We start from the raw sequence: 17,137 nt of genomic DNA, 5'->3' as shown, positions 1-17,137 counted from the left end.
TGGTGCCCTGGAGCTGCAGTTGCAGGCAGTTGTGAGATGCCAAACTTGGGTGATGGGTACTAAACATGGGTCCTCTAGCAACAAGCACCCTTAGTCACTGAGCCATATCTTCAGCACCAATATTTTTTTTTAATCAGGAAACTAAGTGTTATGTAGCTATTTCCTTCTAATCAAAACTGTCATTCTTAGAGAGGTCAAAGAGGGAGGTCGTTAAGCTTGGAACGTCACCAGAGGAAGACAACAGCCAACAACTCCTGGAGGGAAGAGACTCTTCTGGGAAGCTGCCTGCAGGTTGAGCAGAGAGCTCCAGGAAGGCACTTGGGTGAGTTGTCATCACCCAGGCTGAGATGAGTATGATGCAGCTGCCTTTGAGAGATCCACACCCCCACTCCTCTAAGCGACTGCAGTAAAACCATTCATCCACTAAGCTAACATTGGTTGCAATCATTTCTCTGTCATTTGTGCCCCCTGTCTGGACTGCACAGGGTTTTGTTCATGTCTCCCTAGGGAAAGGCACTCAACACAAAGTTTCAGAAAGGATAAGGCCTTGATCTAGAGAAAAGAAAACCAGCAAGCGAATTCGAGGGGACCTTGCCTTCCTGTGCTGGGTCGTTTCACATCAACTTGACACAAGGCAAAGTCATCTGAGAGGAGGAACCTCACCTCCATAAGACCAGGCTGCAGGCAAGCCTGTAAGACATTCCCTTTAATTAGTGATTGACGTGGGAGGGCCCAACCCATTGTGGGCGGTGCCGTCCCTGGGCTAGTGGTCCTAGGTTCTATAAGAAAGCATGCTGAGCAAGCCAATGAGGAGCAAGCAGCATCCCTCCATAGCCCTCTGCATCAGCTCCTGCCTCAGGTTCCTTCCCTGCTTGAGTTCCTGTCCTGACTTCCTTCCATGATGAAAGTGTACGGAAATGCAAGCCAAGTAAGCCTTTTCTTCTTCCATTTGCTTTTGGTCATGGTGTTTCATCACAGCAACAGAAACCAAGACATTTCCCCCACCAGCCTCTTTGTGCAATCCACACAGAGATCTCCCCAACTCTGCAGACTCGGAACTCCTTGGCAAAACATCATCCTCAAAGAGGACACAGGGAGGGTCAGATGGTCTATGCAAAGCCTGAGGGAAAGGCCACCACCAGTAGACACTCACTGTCTAACTAAAGGATATGTGATTGTTCAAGAAATTAAGTCACGTGGTCACCGTGAAAGCAAACATATTTATCTCCTAGGAAAGAGGAAATGTTTTCTGCCTTATTTAAATCAAAAGGTTTTTGTTTCCATAACAATAAAAACAAATTTATTTGGTCAATAAAGAAGCTAAAGAGCCTATAGCTGGGTGAGAGAGAGAATAAGAGGCGGGACCTCCATCCCAGTCGAGGGAGGGTTCTGAGATAGGAACCACAGGGACCGGAAAAGAAAGAAGAGGCAGAGAAAGGATGTGGCCATGAGGACTGACCTGGTGGAGCAGAAGCAGCCCAGGCAGGACCAATATGGCAGGTAATTTGGGGTATTTGTCTGGGAAGTAGCCAGACTAGCACAGCATAGTGGGTTAGACTAGATCAGTATCTGCCCAGTTCTAGTGCCTTAAAGCTTGTTGAGTAAATCCAACAAGGCCTTTGTCTCATTTGGGAGCTAGAATGGGTGATTTTAAAAGCCCTCCCCCCCCCCCAACCCCAATTATGCCATATCGTAACAAACTCCAGACTCACCAGCAGGTTTTCCGGCTTCAGGTCCCGGTGGACGATCTTCTTGTCATGCATGTGCACGAGGGCTTTACACAAGTCTGTGATCATGACTGCCGCTTCGGCCTCTGGGAACTTTACGCTTTCGATGATGGCATCGAAAAGGTCCCCTCCCTGCACATACTCCATGATCAGGTAGATCTCCACTTCCGTTTCATAGACCTCATGCAGTTTCACTATGTTGGGGTGAGAGAGACTCTGGATAATTAAGATCTCACTGTCAACTATGTCCTCCTTCCCCTTCAGCTTGGACTTGTCAATTATCTTCATGGCGTAAGCCTGCTTGGAACCTCGGTGCTTGCACTCCTTCACAATGGCAAAGTTGCCGTCCCCAATGACCCGGCCTATGTCATAGTGCTTCTCTACGTCAGCTGAGATGATGCCCACGGGCCGCAGCTTCCGGCCGCTGGGCCGTTCTGACCTGTTGGTCTCTTCCGGCTTCGTCTTAGGCTCCTTTTCTAGCGCCATCCTCCTCCCTCCTAGCCCACCTGGCTTCTTCTCCTCTGCTTCCTTCTCTTCGCCTCGGGTCCTGGGGAGTTGTTGGGGTTCAGCCTGGCGCTCTCTCAGGAGCCAGGCAGCATGCTTATTCCTGCACGGGTGCCTGGTGTCTTTCCTCGCATCCATGGGCCCCTCCTCTACAGCTGGTGGGCCTTCCCCGATGTCCTTGTGGGCCTTGCCTGCTCCCTGAGGGTGATTCTCCTGCCCGTCGGAGCCTCGGTTCTCCTTCTTGTCTGAGTTGTTGCTGGGTCTCCTCAGTTCCTGAGGGGGATTCCTCGGGCTGCTCCGATGGCTGTCACCCTTCCACCCTTCCTCTCCGTCTGTAGACTTGGCCTCAGAAGCCCTCCTCCGGCTCACCAGCTTCTCTGAATCCCACTTCTGACCCCTCCCCAGGTCCAGCTCACTGATCCCCAGGGGGCACCGCTCCCTCTGCAGGCCCAGCTGCAGCTCTCTTTCTCGCTTGCACTTCTCACATCTGACGATCTCCCCGGAGGTCTTTTCGGTCTCCACCCCCAGGTGCATCTCTCCACTCGCGTGAGTCTCTTCCTGAGCCGCTTCCCTGGGTGATGGCAGGCTACCAGGTTCCGGCTCCTGTTGCCCTCGTGCCCACTTCTTCTGCGCCGCCCTCCCCTTGTCTTCCAGGACCAGCTCCGTGGGAGTCTTGCCCTGATGCCTAGTGACTGCCCTGCTCCCCGTTACCTCACTACAGCTTCCCACCTCCCCACAGCGGTGACCTCCTTTCAGAAGCTTGCTGGGAAGTCTGCATCTCATTCTTGGGGAGGGGACTCTGCTGTGTGGCGTCAGGGCAAGGGCCCGGTTCTTAGGATATAGCTCCTCCATAGCCAACTGGATGCTCTTCAGTGTCAGTGGCTCTTTGCCCATAGCAATGAAAGCGTCACCCTCCCTGAAGAAGTCTGACACACTCTTGACCTCCCTGCCCTTGAGGGTGAACAGCTTCCGCACGCGGTCATTCTTACAGCGCGCGAAGCCCAAGGCTTCCGAGATGTCCGCCAGGAGTTGCTCAAACGTCTGCACTGAGCGCCTATTGAGGAGCAGGGTGGCCTTGCGCAGGGGCTGCCCACCCAGCTTCACCACCGTCACCACCCTGGGCTTCAGTGGGCTGTGCTCAGCACGGACCGCATGAAGGCCACTCTGAGGGCTAAACATGGGCATGACCACACCACGTGGCCCCAGGACTGGTTTCTCCAGAGGGCCTCGTCCCGCAGGCAGCCAGGAGCCTGGCAGCTTTCTCTCGGAGATCTTTGAGCTTATGCATTTCAGAGAATGATCACACGGGCCTCGGTGGCCTACAACAGGAGAAGGACAAAGGTTAGTCAAAGAGGTTCTAGAGAATTCTTTGGACTTCATCAAACTTGACTGATGAAGGCAATGGACATGTAACTCAATGACAGAGCAGCTGCTGGCCAGCGCACAAGAAGACTTGGGTTTCATTTTCCAGCCACAAATATGTACACATGCATGTGTGTGTGTGTGTATGTGTATATGTGTGTGCATCTATGTATATATTGCAATCCTACTGTCACTGTTTAAGTATGTGAAATGATGGAGCCTTTAAGCTTTATGTCTTAGCTTCAGTCTCCTCTGTGGGAGCCCTGGGAGCCCAGAATGGAGTCAACAGAAGGACAGAAGGCAGAGGAGGTGGCTCTTTCGGAGGGGCCTCCCCTGTGCCAGGCCACACCCCCAGAAACTGAGAGTCAGAGTTTGGCCTATTGAACACAAGTTAAAGGCCCACACTGTCTGCCTAGGATGCAACATGAAGCTAAACATTGCAGAACATTAAGGGTCGATGATCTTGCCATCTTCCCATCCTTTCGCCCAGCTAGATCCTCAACGCCTACAAAGAAGGCGATATGGCAAGACAGCATGGTCACAACAGCTGAGGCAGCCCGGGATTTCCATCCCAGGGCGACCTCTTACTATTTCTATAGACTTGGGCAAAGTTTTTGTGCTTCCATAAAAAAAAAAAAAATCTATGACAGTAGGAAGGGTGGCATTTTTTGTAGAGTAAATAGGAAAGTGATTATAGTTCATTTAGCAGAATACTGACAGTTATATCAATACTTAACCTTACAGCCTTAGTGTCATCTTTTGTGTTGTTCCAGAGTCAGTTAAGGTACTAGTGTGTGTGCACAGCTTTGCCTGGCATCATAAACACTACAGGGCCAATGGCGGGGGGTCGGGAAAATGCTGAAGGTCCAATTGACAGTTTGCGTAAAAGGTTGGTATAAAGCGCTTGAAGATTTTAATCCAAGTAGAGAAACTTCATTCTCTAGATTTTTTTTTTTCCTCTCCTGATTTAAACTAATGTGCATCTCAGTGTTACAATGTGTGGTTAACAGTTACGATGCACAAAGCCCTGGAGTCTATCCCAGCAACAAAAAAGAAAAAAAGAAAGAAGGAAAGAGAGAGAGAGAGAGAGAGAGAGAGAGAGAGAGAGAGAGAACGAAAGAAAAGCTAGGTGTGGTCACACACACTTGTAACCCCAGCACTGGGGATGCTGAGGCAGGAAATTTGCCATGAATCAGAGGCTAGTGCCTGGGCTATACAATGAGTTCCAGGCTAGCAAACTACAAAATGAAACCCTGTCTCAAGTAAACAAGCCAGGCCCAACAGCACATGCCTTTAACCATAGCACTCACGAGCCAGAGGCAGGTGGATTTCTATGAGTCTAAGACCAGCCTAGGCCACATAGTGAGCTCCAGGCCAACTGAGGGATACATAGTGAGACCCCGCCTCAAAAAATTGGTGTGATTAGAGAAATAGTTCAGTGGCTAAGAGCGCTGCCCACCCTTGGTACTTGACCCCAGCGTGTCCATAAGTGTCTTACAAACATTGTGTTCCAGAGGAGCCAACATCCTTTCCTGGCATCCTCCACCACCAGACATGCATGTAGTATACACATTTACATGCAGGAAAAAAACCCATACACATAAAATAATAATAATATTTGTTTTAAAAGGTTATAAGCAGGGTGCTGTGGGGCGGGGTGGGGGGAGACCATGAGAGATGGCCCAGTGGTTAAGAGCTTTACAGATGTCCTGAGTTCAGTTTCCAGCACCCATGCCAGGCAGTTCACAGTCGCCTATAACTCCAGCTCCAGGGAATCCAGTTTCTTCTTCTGGCCTCTGCAGGAACCGACACTCACACATGCACAACCCCAACACACACACACACACACACACACACACACACACACACACACACATACCCCACAAATATTTTAAAATAAGACAAAAATATTTTTAAGTAACTATATTGTTTAAATTTTCAAAGTGATTACCTAAAGCATATTTGAATCAAGCACCAGCAGAGATCCCCACTTGTGCACGGATGGGCGCCGCTTGGCCCACATGTCCACCCAGAATGTGTTTTGCTTTTTTGTTTTTTTTTCTTTTAATTATAACATACAATCTGTTCTGAGATAATTTCTATCCCGGTGCATTGTCGATGAGATGACAAAGTAGTAGCTGGCGCTGATCTTCCCACATGCCGTGAATTTATGAGCCCTGACAATCACAGTTACAGGTACAAGGGATTTATTTATGTACATCTGTTATATTCTCACAACCACTCTGCCCCAGCCGGGGGGGATGGGGTGGGTAGCAGGAACACTGATCTAAACTCTCTGCATTGTGGACCTGAAGAAGGCTGGGGGGGCGGGGCACGGGGGTGACCATAGATGCATGCACACATGTGCAGGGCTGGTAAAAAGCATAAGAAAATAAGGACCCTTATATATGGGAGAACTTTGATTCGGGGCCAGAGACCACGCCCAGGAAAAGTCAAAAGACAGATCAAATGCAAATATCAGAAGAAAGAGCATCAAGAAGGACTGAAGGACAGGAGTGGAGTTGAACCTTCAGCACTAAGTGGGGCTGAAGGCCCCTACTAGAGGGGCCCAGGACCCTGCCATGGATTGGACAGCCTGTCCATGTGGCCCTGAAGTTACTGCCAGCAAATGCAAAACTCAAGGAGGAACAGGAAATTCCACTTATTTGGAGAAATGGAGTCTCTACACGCCGTGTCAAACCAAGGGATGATGCAAGCCTTCCCTGGGGGGAGAGCAGCATTGGAGCTGAGGAAATAGCAAGCTCTGAGGCAGCTGTGAGAAGCTAAATTCCAATGCCTGCCTCCAGAACCCCAGGGGGCCTCAGGGGGCAGCCAGGCAGACAAAGAAACAGCAAACCCATTGGTGGCGATGGATGCATGATGGGAGGAGGCTTGAGAAGACCCCAGAGAGAGGTCTCAATGGCCCACCAGGGTGGTCTCAAGCGGTGCTGTGACACAGGGACCTGGATGGCCTTCACACTGGAGAGCAACTTAGGAAGACGTGAGCCACAATGGGCCCTGCAACCTCAAGAGCCCAAACATTGAAAGGGTCTTCTGATGGGCAGCCTGATCCCAAGGTCCCCAGACGGGGGTGTGGGGGGGGGGCAGGAAAGAAGAGAGGAGATCATGGAGGATAGCTAGACTTGGACATTCCCAGAAGACTCTGCCCAAAGCTTTCCTGGATCCCCGGAAGTGAAGAGAACGAGCTGATGGTACCATATCTCCAAACCGGGAAGACATCCCAGGACAAGGGCAAATGGAATGGAAAGACAGAACAGTTCGGTTCCCACCACACAGCACCATTTGTGCTCGGTCCACTGCATAGACCCCCAGATCATTGGAAGCTCCGTGGGCTGAAGGAACACAGAGAACTCAAGTCCCCGCCCCCCCCCCCCCGCCCCTTCCCACCAGCACTGGCCCTACAGAGATATCAATACAGCAAGAACTAGGGAGCTACCATGGTGGGGGAAGTCACAGAAGCAGGAAGGTGAGTATGCCAGTTACTTTCCATCCGTGGTCAGGAAAACAGCAAAACGAAGGCTGGTTGTTCTGTTTGCTCTTTTCAGGACTCCAGCCCACGAAACGATGCCACCCACAGTCGCATCAGATTGCCCCCATCTCAATTAGCCTGACCTGGGATTCTAGACCCCCGTCAAGCTGGCGATCAAGATCACTGTTTTGAGCCCCAAGCATCATCACTGGAGGGAAAAGAACTTGTGGTCACAGGCATCCATCTTCCACAAGGAAAACCACCAAGGAAAGTGCATGAAGGCCACCTAGGCAAGAGGGGTCCGTTTGCTCGGAGTTTGTGAAAACTTCACTTTGTAGCTATAACACTGAACGTAGGGTGGGAAGGCCACCTTTAAATCCTGTGTCTGTCTCACTCGCTGTGTGCCTGCAGGTACGTTTTATAATCGGTACGTTTTATAATCCCCTCAGAGTTTCAGTTTCTCTGCCTGCCTGTCATCCTGTCGTTTTGGAAGAGAAAGAGTTCACTGAGGAAATGCCTCCATCAGATTTGCCCATAGGCACGGCTGGGGTGGCATTTTCCTGGTTGTTGACTAATGTGGGCGGGCCCAAGGCCACTGTGGAAAGTACCGGATGTATAAGAAAAAGCTGAGTGCTAGCCTGGGAGCAAGCCAGTAGGCAGCACTCTTCCATGGCCCCTGCCTCTGCTCTTGTTTGAGTTCCTGCCCTGACTTCCCTCAAGGATGGAATGTGATTCAGGATTTGCAAGCCAAACGCTCTCCTCCCCCGAGTTGCTCTTGGTCATGGTGCTTATCACGGCTGTCGAAAGCAAAGTAGGACACTGCCAAGCAACCATAATGTCTCATTCAAGCCGAGGGAGATGGCAGCCCACTTGGCCCGGATAGTCTCTCCAGTGGTGCCAGGTTTTCCACATTCTGAGAGAAAATGTGTCCTGCAAACTTGAGCTTCCCCCATATTGAGGTCAAAGAGAAGAGATGCTAAGTCTGATCCAGCCGGACACGTTTGTTATTCATATAGGAACTGAGACACCCCAACAAACCTAAGCATACAGGCCTCCTGGAAAGACAACCCAGCTTCCCGCCTGCTGGTTCTAGGATGCTCCAATGCTGGTAGGAACTAGAAGGCGCAGTGCCTGAAGCTGCTTGCTGCGGCACTATGGCCTGGGATTGGTTTGACTTCAAGACTCGATGCCTATTAGCAGCTGCTGACATCCAGATGAGGTCACATGACAAGATTCCATGGTGACCAGCTCTGGGAATTACACTAGCCCAGCTTCCTCTTTAATTATTTATCATTACTTGTTATAGTTAGGGGACTAGCTGCCAATCACCAAGTGTGCAATCAAGACAAAATAACAAGAGCCTAATTTTTTTACACTGTCCTCTTTTTTAAATCATAAGGAGAGTTTGCCTTTTTCTGGTTATTTTTTATCATAGGCCATGTATCTAACTCAAACAAATGAAAACAAGCCATGTCTCCATTCGGTATTACCTTCCAAGAAGCTATAATAAATAACCCACCAGAAAAAGGAAGAGTTGAACTGGAAAGATGGCTCAGTGATTAAGAGCACTGGATGCTCTTTCTTTTAAAGGACCCAGGTTTGATGCCCAGCACCCACGCAGCAGCTCACAACCACCTGTAACTCCTGTTCCATTGGTTCAAACAGTCTCTCCCAGGCATCTATGTGGTACACAGACACACAGGCAAGACAACAAAACACATATAATTTTTTTTTTTTTTTAAGGAAAGGGAGAATTGGGCCAGCTGTGGTGGTGCATGCCTTTAATCCCAGCACTCAGAGATCGCTGCGAGTTTGAGGCCAGCCTGGTCTACAAAGTGAGTCTAGGACAGCCATGACTACACAGAGAAACCCCGTCTCAAAAATGAAAAAAAAAAAAAAAAAAAAAAAGAAAGAAAGAAAGAAAAGAAAAGAGAATTATACCCAGTTGCTACAGGACACAAATAATGCCTGGTTGTTTCTAATGCATTTAGAAACTGTGTATTAAAAAAATGGAAATTGGTGTTTTAAAATATCCTATAACATCCAATATAAAACAAATAAATAAAAATTTTAAATTACCACATTTAACAGCATTTTTACTTGCTCTCCCTAGTAAAGAAATTCCCCTTAAAATACTTTCCCTGTTCTAGGCCTTTCCGTACTTGGTGACCCCCAGATTAATCACTGTGGCCTCCAGACTCGGTGCTGAGACTATTCACCTAGGAAGCCGAGATGGAGGAGGACTGGGAGAAATTTTGCTTTTCCCTGAGTCGTTTGTTGTGAGCATTTTCCAGGCGCCATTTGGGAACATTCATTCTGCTCATTTGTGGATACGAGAGCAGAGAAACATCTGTGAAGTCACATTTGACAATGCAAACATCCCGAAGAGAGTTGTCTAAATGAACTAAAAAGCTGGACCATGGCCTCACTAAGCTGCAGAGATGCTATCACTCTGTAAATTGGAAGCCCAGCCAACATTCAGGTGATGGAACTGCAAGCGCTGTCAAAGGGAGGAAATTGAAGTGCCCTGCTGCTTTTTACACTGGCATCACTGGTGATACACCAAGCTCTCCCGAACATTGGCCCTGTCAACCTTTACCGCCATCACAACATTGAGATTAAGTTTGGTTTTATGCTCTTAGAAATGCCTCTATTTTGCATCTGCTAACCATTTCCCTAGGTGCCTCCCAGCACAGGGGCACAGCACCTAACAGGGCCTCTGTGTGTGGCTCCTGCCAGTTCTTAGTCTACTCTGCCTGGCCTTTGGCAGATACATCCTCGTAAGCTGTTCATGACAGCCACCGTAGAACTGTTGTGACTCTTATATTGCCTCCAGTGCTTATGGGTCCTTCTTTAAAGACGTAGCTCAGACTAGTCTCAGACTCCCTATGTGTCTAAAGCTGATCTTGAAGCCATGATCCTCCTGCCTCTACTTCAAGTGCTGGGATTGCAGATGTGTGCTACCATGCCTAGCTTCTAGAGTATCTCTGAGTGAGCGAGCATGACCTCACCTTGAAGGTCCATCCCTGACACTTTCCACAATGCCTTCCCCCTCCCCCTGGGCTGGCTTGCTCTCTCTCAGCTGGTCCCAAGTCTCCATCCACCGATCACACGTCATAGCTCTGCTTCCATCTTTGCCAGACTTATTATCTGAAACCTCTCAGACTCTTGCCAGCCAGAAGCAAGTCCCTCTTTCTTGGAGGTCCCAGAACCTCAGGAGACATCCTAAAGACACCCCGGGACAAAAGGAGAAGGAAGGGGAAGAGGAGGAGGAGGGAGGAAGGAAGCAGGAGGAGAAAGAGGAGGAAGGAGAAGAGGAAGAGGAAGAAGAGGAGGAGAAATAGAAACCCTAGGGCCAAAAAAGGGGGGGGGGGACTGACAACCAGGCTCTGAACTTGCCCCTGCTGAACCTACTGCCTCCTTGTTAATGATTAAGCCAGCAGTGGCTTGCTGCTGGTTAATTTCCAATGTGCTACATTCTGTGGTCCATGCCTTCCTGAATGTCAGAGAACAGAGGAATCACCTGGGGTTTGTTAAAGATGCCCTGGTGTCCAGCCCACCTTCTGGGCGTGGGCTCCAGAATTTGCATTCCTCATAATCAATGTTACTGGACCCTGCCCTACCCTCTGAGTAGCAAAGACATAAGAGTCAAAACCCAGGGTCTCCTGGGAGTATTTCTTGTCTTCAAGAGTTTACTTTTATAGTGAGAACTTTGTGATACTATCAGAACATGCCACCAAGAGCAATAATGAGGGATGTCCAGCGTGGTTGCCTTCCACAGGGAACAGCAAACACATGCACACTTGAATGTACACCTCTATTGGCACCATCTGCCAGAAGAGCAAGAAGGCAAGGGAAGAGTGGGGGGGGGGGCATTTTTGTGCACAGGCTCCTGAGATCCTGGGAGAGGACAACAGGCTCTCTGCCTGAAGAGGGAACCAAAGCAGGAGGGTCACCTGGTGGGAGAGTGCTTTCTTAGCATTTGGGAAGCCCTGGGTTGTAGACACACACAAACACACACACACGTGCGCGCGCACGTGCTTTATTAACACAACAAGGGAGCAATTGGGGAACAGAGTTTACACAACATTTAGACAGTAAATCCTCAGCACAAAACTTGCAACCAGACATGAGGGATACAGAAATCAGCATTTAAACTTACACCTTACACAATAACCTTATGCCTACGGGGGTGCACATCTGGAATACCAGCACCTGGGCAATGGAGGCAGGAGCATCGAAAGCTCAAAACCATCCTCCAGTACAGAGCGAGTTCACAGACAGCTTGAGACCCTGACTCAAAGAACGAAAAGTGAACAGCATGGCGCTTAACCGTGTTCACCAATCCTAGAAAGCTGGTTCAAGAATCTCTGAACTACAGGGAGAAGGGAAGAGGAAAGGGGCTACATTTCTAAAGGTGGGGTGAGCTCTGGGCCCCAGGCGACCAGGTATAAGCGAGAAGAACCACCCACTGCTGCCCTGCACTGGCCAGGAGCCACAAGAGAGAGATGGCGACAGCAGGAGACCAACAGAGGGAGGAGACAGAAGTTGCCTAGCAACTGGGGGACAAGGAGGAGCAACTGGGAGAAGAGGAGGAGCCACGGTTTTTTAAGTATCCCTAAGTGACCCAATGCCCTGTGAACTGAGGTTGCAGACAGAGGACCTGTGTGATCAGAAGGGTCACTGGGACCCAGAACACTGAGCATTAATATGAACATGGCCCCATCTGCTCCCAGAGCTGGCGGTAATGGTGACCTTGCTTCCGGCTCCCTTTCCTCCAGATGGGCACTCCAAGCCATTGCTTGGCGTGTACTCTCACGCTCCTCTTTGCTCTCATTGCTTCTAAAGTGGCCTGGCCTCTCTTCCTGAACAGCCATCTCGTCAGCTTTCTTCATGCCAAGGCACCCTGCCCTCCCCATTGTGTCTCTCCAGGACACTTGAGGAGGCTGGCCTGCTTTGAGCCTCCACAGGAGCTCTCCCTGGGGACAGCTGGCCTATCCTTCCTGCCCCTGGGTTTAATGTTTCCATTTTGCCCACAACTGCATCCCTGACGCTCTGCCTCTGCCACCCACTCTGTGAAATCCCCAAGGAGTGTAGTTTCCAAGCCCAGCTGCTGCTTCCTTTGACCTGGATTGTTAAGCCTAGCTCCAGCAGAGGAGACGCTCTCGGTAGCTTGGCTTTGGGCTGAGTACTACACAAGGGATCTTTAGTGGGTCCTTGGGAAAGCACTCACCCTGCCTGGTGCCCACTCCTCCAGCCACCTTCATGCTAAGACTTCAGCCACTGGCTTGCTCCAACTACTCACTCCAGAGTCCCCAGCCCACTGGCCAGTGTCACACAGCACTTCAAACACACCAGGCTCGATGGAGCTTTAACACACTTCCTCCCTGTTAGGGTTGAAAGGGAAGATGTGTCCCCTCAGAGTCCTGTGGTTTTGAATACTTTGGTCCCCAGCTAGATTCTGTTTGGGAAAAGTTGAGGAACCTTTAGGAGGTGGACCCCACTGGAGGAAGGGGGTCCTTGAGAGGCCCTGTCCTCAACCTGCTTCCTGTTCAGCTGAGTGAGACGTCAGCAAGAAGCTGCCACATGTCTGCCACCACGCCTTCTCTGCCACAGTGGGTCACATCTGCTCAAACCGTGAGCCAATGCAAACTTTTCCTTCCTGAAGCTGCTTCTCCATCAGATGTTGGGTGACATCAACAGAAAAATAACAAATACAGTTCCTCTAGGTGAGGCTGTAGAAAGCACTAGAGAGGTAAATTCCCAGAGCTGGTCTGTGGATTAACGGGTTGTTGGCTCCAGAGGAGAGCACAAACTCACATGTCTGTCTTTACTTGTTTCTGTATCTTCACTATTCTGTTTGGATGGAGTTTAGATGGGTATCAAATCACCTGAAACACCCGGCAGCATCTGCAGCTGGGATTTCCCATTTGTCATGTGTGTATCTGCACAGGTGACAGTCCCCCATCTGTCACTGTACAGGACAGAAGAGTGGCAAAGCCTGCAGATGATTTTTTTTTTTTAAAGATTTATTTATTATGTATACATTGCTCTGCCTGCACGTAGACCTGCCCACCAGAAGAGGGCACCAGATCACATTATAGATGGTTGTGAGCCACCATGTGGTTGCTGGGAATTGAACTCATGACCTTTGGAAGAGCAACAGTGCTCTTAACCTCTGAGCCATCTCTCCAGCACCTACTGCAGATTTTTTTAAAAGGTCATTTTTTAAAAGCTGGGTGTGATGGTGTATACCTGTAATCCCAATACTTAGGAGATTGGGGCAAAAGGGCTGCAGTCTGAACTACACAGTGAGTTCAAAACCTTGCCAAAATTTTTTTGTAAGTTTTAAGTGATAATTGACTTCCTAACAAGACCACCTCAGTGAGCCCTAAATAACTAAATAGTGAGAAAAATTATTTGGAGATGAGTGTTTCCAAAATATCCAGCTTTAGGGGGATGAAAAGATGGCTCAGTGGTTAGGAACATTTGATGCACTTGGAGAGGACCACAGTTTGTTTACAAGCACCCAATCCATTGCTCACAAACTAACTCCAATTCCAGGGGATCTATCTGGTCTACAAAGTGAGTCCAGGACAGCCAAGACTACACAGAGAAACCTTGTCTTAAAAAAGGAATAAAATAAAATAAAATAAAAAATGTATTCATATTCATGAGAAATGGTTCACATGGGAAATAGTAGTCTGGTTGTACAATAAATAATAGGGAAATATTTTTAATGATTTTGTGCCAATAAATAATATCAATGAAAATGCATTTATTCCATGGAAGACAAATATTGTCTGACTTCACTGTGCTGTTATCTGAGTCTTCGGTATACCTGACTGACAAGACACATCTTATAAATATTCAGTAACATGGTGGCTGATCTGATCTACTTGACTTTCCGGTAAAAAATTCTTGAGAACATCTTGTGTTGAAATAGAAATCCTCTGTAAACAAGTGAGTCTCGATAGGACTGTGTTGGGTGCAAAGGCTGTCTGAATACAAATATCTGTGCATCTATCGATAGGCAAGCAACCCCTGGCAAACACAGGATAGGTGCAGACAGTGACATTAACAACCACCACACAGGCCAGCAGCAGGCACTAAACCGGGAGGCTGAGTTCTTTGGAACAAGAGCTCTGGCACATTCTGGCTGTCCTTTGTAACCAAAAGACAAAGCAAACTGTTAGGGTCTGCAGAGAAAATGGGAACAGACACAAGACTCAGCAGAGATCACCAACACCTAGCAAAACAGCTTTGCCCTAGTTGTGACTCCAGCCGGCATCCCACTGGGCAAAACACAGTCACACCGTGTTCCCGGAGCTGGTAATAAACAGGTGAGCTTCCCCGGATGTCCCTGAAGACAGAATGAACTAAAAAGGAAACTCTCTAAAGTGGATGAAGAGTCCAAACAATGTCGGCATACAGCGGATCGAGGTGTAAACATTTAGACTGGGTTTGATTTTCTTCTAACGAAGTAGGAAAGGCACTGTGGAAAGCCACCACAGCAGCAGGTAATCTCAGAACTCTGGCAACTGTCCCAGTATCCACTCCGAGAAGCAGAGGCCAGGAGAGCATCACAGATGCAGAGTGCAGCATCCTGCCTCTGTGGTACATCCTGTCCCCTGTAAAGGTGGTAGCAGGGTGCCAGCCACAAGCTCTGCTGTGTGCAAGAAGCAAGCAGCACATTGTGACCACACTGCCACCTAGGCAGGCTGCCTCCCTGCAAGAACAGGTCCCCCACAGAGCCTACCCCACCTTCTGAGGGCAGCAAATGCAGATGGTCTCAGAACCTCAGTTGCCCCTGGCAGCTCCTGGCTTCCCTGGGGAGTGATGTTTAAGTTTCTCTGGGAGACCATGGAGTACTGTCACCTGGCATGTGGCAAAGAAAGAAGAAACACTGCTTGCAGGAGTGGAGTCTACTAAATACATGGACTTGCTTGGGAAGATTCCAGGCATACCAAGCTGTTGCCAGAACCGAGGCAGGCTGGCAGCAAATGGGTATTACACGAGAGAAGCCATAAGTGGTATTAATGAAAACAGCCTGTCATGTGCTGGTCGAGCACATCAACCATATACATGGGATTTTCTCTTTCTGCCCTACCTCCCTCCTTTTCTTCCTTTCTTGTTTCTTCCTCCTCCTCTTCTTCCTCCTCCTCCTCTCCTTTTGAGGCAGGGTCTCTCTGTGTAGCCCTGGCTATCCTGCAGCTTGCTATCCTAGAACTTGTATACCAGGCTGGCCTCAACCTCAGAGAGATCTTCCTGCCTCTGCCTCCCAAGTGCTAGAATTAAAGTGCAGGCCACCATGCTCAAATATTCTCCCCTGTGTGTTACCTAAAGCTTCCCAGTGTAGCATGCCTCAGACTGGTAGCAGTGCCCCCACCCCCAGCACAGGCAGCAGTCTCTCACCACTGCTCTGGCTGTGTTGGCCCTGGTGGCACATTCATGCCCAGGTCTCCCATGTATGATCTTCAGCTGCCTGATCTTGCTCTATTCACCCCATGGGTCGCACACATGGGTCACACACATTGACACCAGGCCTGGCCATTGATGATTGAGACAGAGGCGGGAGAAACACAAGAAAACTGCCCCAAGTAAAAATCCCAGGGTGTCAGGCATGCACTGGAGTTCTCACACTGAGATCTGACCACACAAGTGCACGGCCATCCTCATATACCTGTACACTGCTGTAAAGATGAGTGTGTAAACACACAAGTGAATAATCTCCCAGAGCTCACTGCAGTGCCTTCTAACAGTTTCTCTCACTCATCCTTCCTTTGCTAAGGTCTGCCAGAGACCCCATGTCCTACTGAGTCCTCCGTCCCCCACCCCAACACCAACCCTACGTACCGTGCCAACAGAGAGATTTGAGAGATGCTTTGACCTCTGTCCCCCATCCTCCAGCTCTGATACCACAGACACTATGATGCTGCTGTGTCTACCACAGTGGCATATAGCAGAGCCTCAATAAATACATGCGAGTGAATGAACAGTTAGTTGACGGTAATTCTCAGTGATTTCCCTGCTGCCTAATTTTAAAACTATTACACTAAAACCAGACACTGTCAAGAGTAGGGAAAGAATGAATGAAGAACACTTAAGGGAAAAACCTGCCAAACTAAGAAAGAATGTGCCTCTTACTGGCTGTGGGGCAGAGGAAGGTAGGTAATTGCAGGCTAAAGACATACGAGGCTGGCCTCCACGTGGAAACAGCTCGTACTCCACAAAGGCCAAGTTCTGATAGTTACATAAGGCAATGTGGGAAGGGTAACTTTCCTTTTTCTCCATAAAATGAACATATATTCAATGCTCTACTCTGTCCTTCAAAGTAAAAGTCCACCACTCATGAGTGTGTGTGTGTGTGTGTGTGTGTGTGTGTGAGAGAGAGAGAGAGAGAGAGAGAGAGAGAGAGAGAGAGAGAGAGAGAGAGAGAGATAGAGAGAGAGAGGAGAGACAGAGACAGAGACAGATGGGAGAGGGAGAGAGAGAGGAGCTGTAACATCCAGTGTCTTCTTTATTCACTCTCCACTTTATTTACTATTTGTTATTACGTGTGTGTGTGTGTGTGTGTGTGTGTGTGTATTCACACACAAGTGCACACTCATGCCATGATGTGATTAGAAAATGTGAAGTTGGGCCTCTCTTTCATCTTATGTGGATTCTAGGGGTCAAGGTCAGGCCACCAGGCTCAGGATGAAAGTGCCTTTACAGGTCAAGCCTTCTCTCCAGCCCCTTCACCTTATTTTGGGGGGGACAGTATCTCTCACTATACCTAGAGCTCACTGTCTGGCTGGACTAGCTGGCCAACAGTCCCTAGTGGTCCTCCGGTCTGTCTCCCCAGCATGGGATTAAAAGCCTATATTGTTACACCTGACTTTTTACATGGCTACTGGAGACCCGAACGCAGGCACTGATGCATGGCAAACACTTTACGAGCTGAACTTTTTCTCCCCAGCTGTTACCACACTTCTTAAGAGCTTTTAAAACCCCTCACACTGCCCCAGCCAGCATCCTGGGGCCCAGGGGAGAAGGCTCAGTCTGCTTCTAC

General features: G+C 49.1%; 1 protein-coding gene across 1 annotated transcript in view; it reads right to left on the bottom strand.

Annotated features, from left to right (window-relative positions):
- Dclk3 (doublecortin like kinase 3) overlaps positions 1 to 17,137 on the bottom strand; it is a 49,676-nt gene that overhangs the window by 18,888 nt on the left and 13,651 nt on the right. The window contains exon 2 of the mRNA XM_051140106.1: positions 1,713 to 3,550. Within this exon, the coding sequence (XP_050996063.1) occupies positions 1,713 to 3,550 (1,838 nt within the window). The remainder of the gene's footprint in view (positions 1 to 1,712; positions 3,551 to 17,137) is intronic.

The sequence above is a fragment of the Acomys russatus genome, chromosome 32 (genome assembly GCF_903995435.1).
Source record: "Acomys russatus chromosome 32, mAcoRus1.1, whole genome shotgun sequence".
Classification (NCBI taxonomy): Eukaryota; Metazoa; Chordata; class Mammalia; order Rodentia; family Muridae; genus Acomys; species Acomys russatus.
The sequence above is the reverse complement of the archived record's forward strand: the minus strand, read 5'-3'. Positions and strand labels throughout refer to the sequence as shown.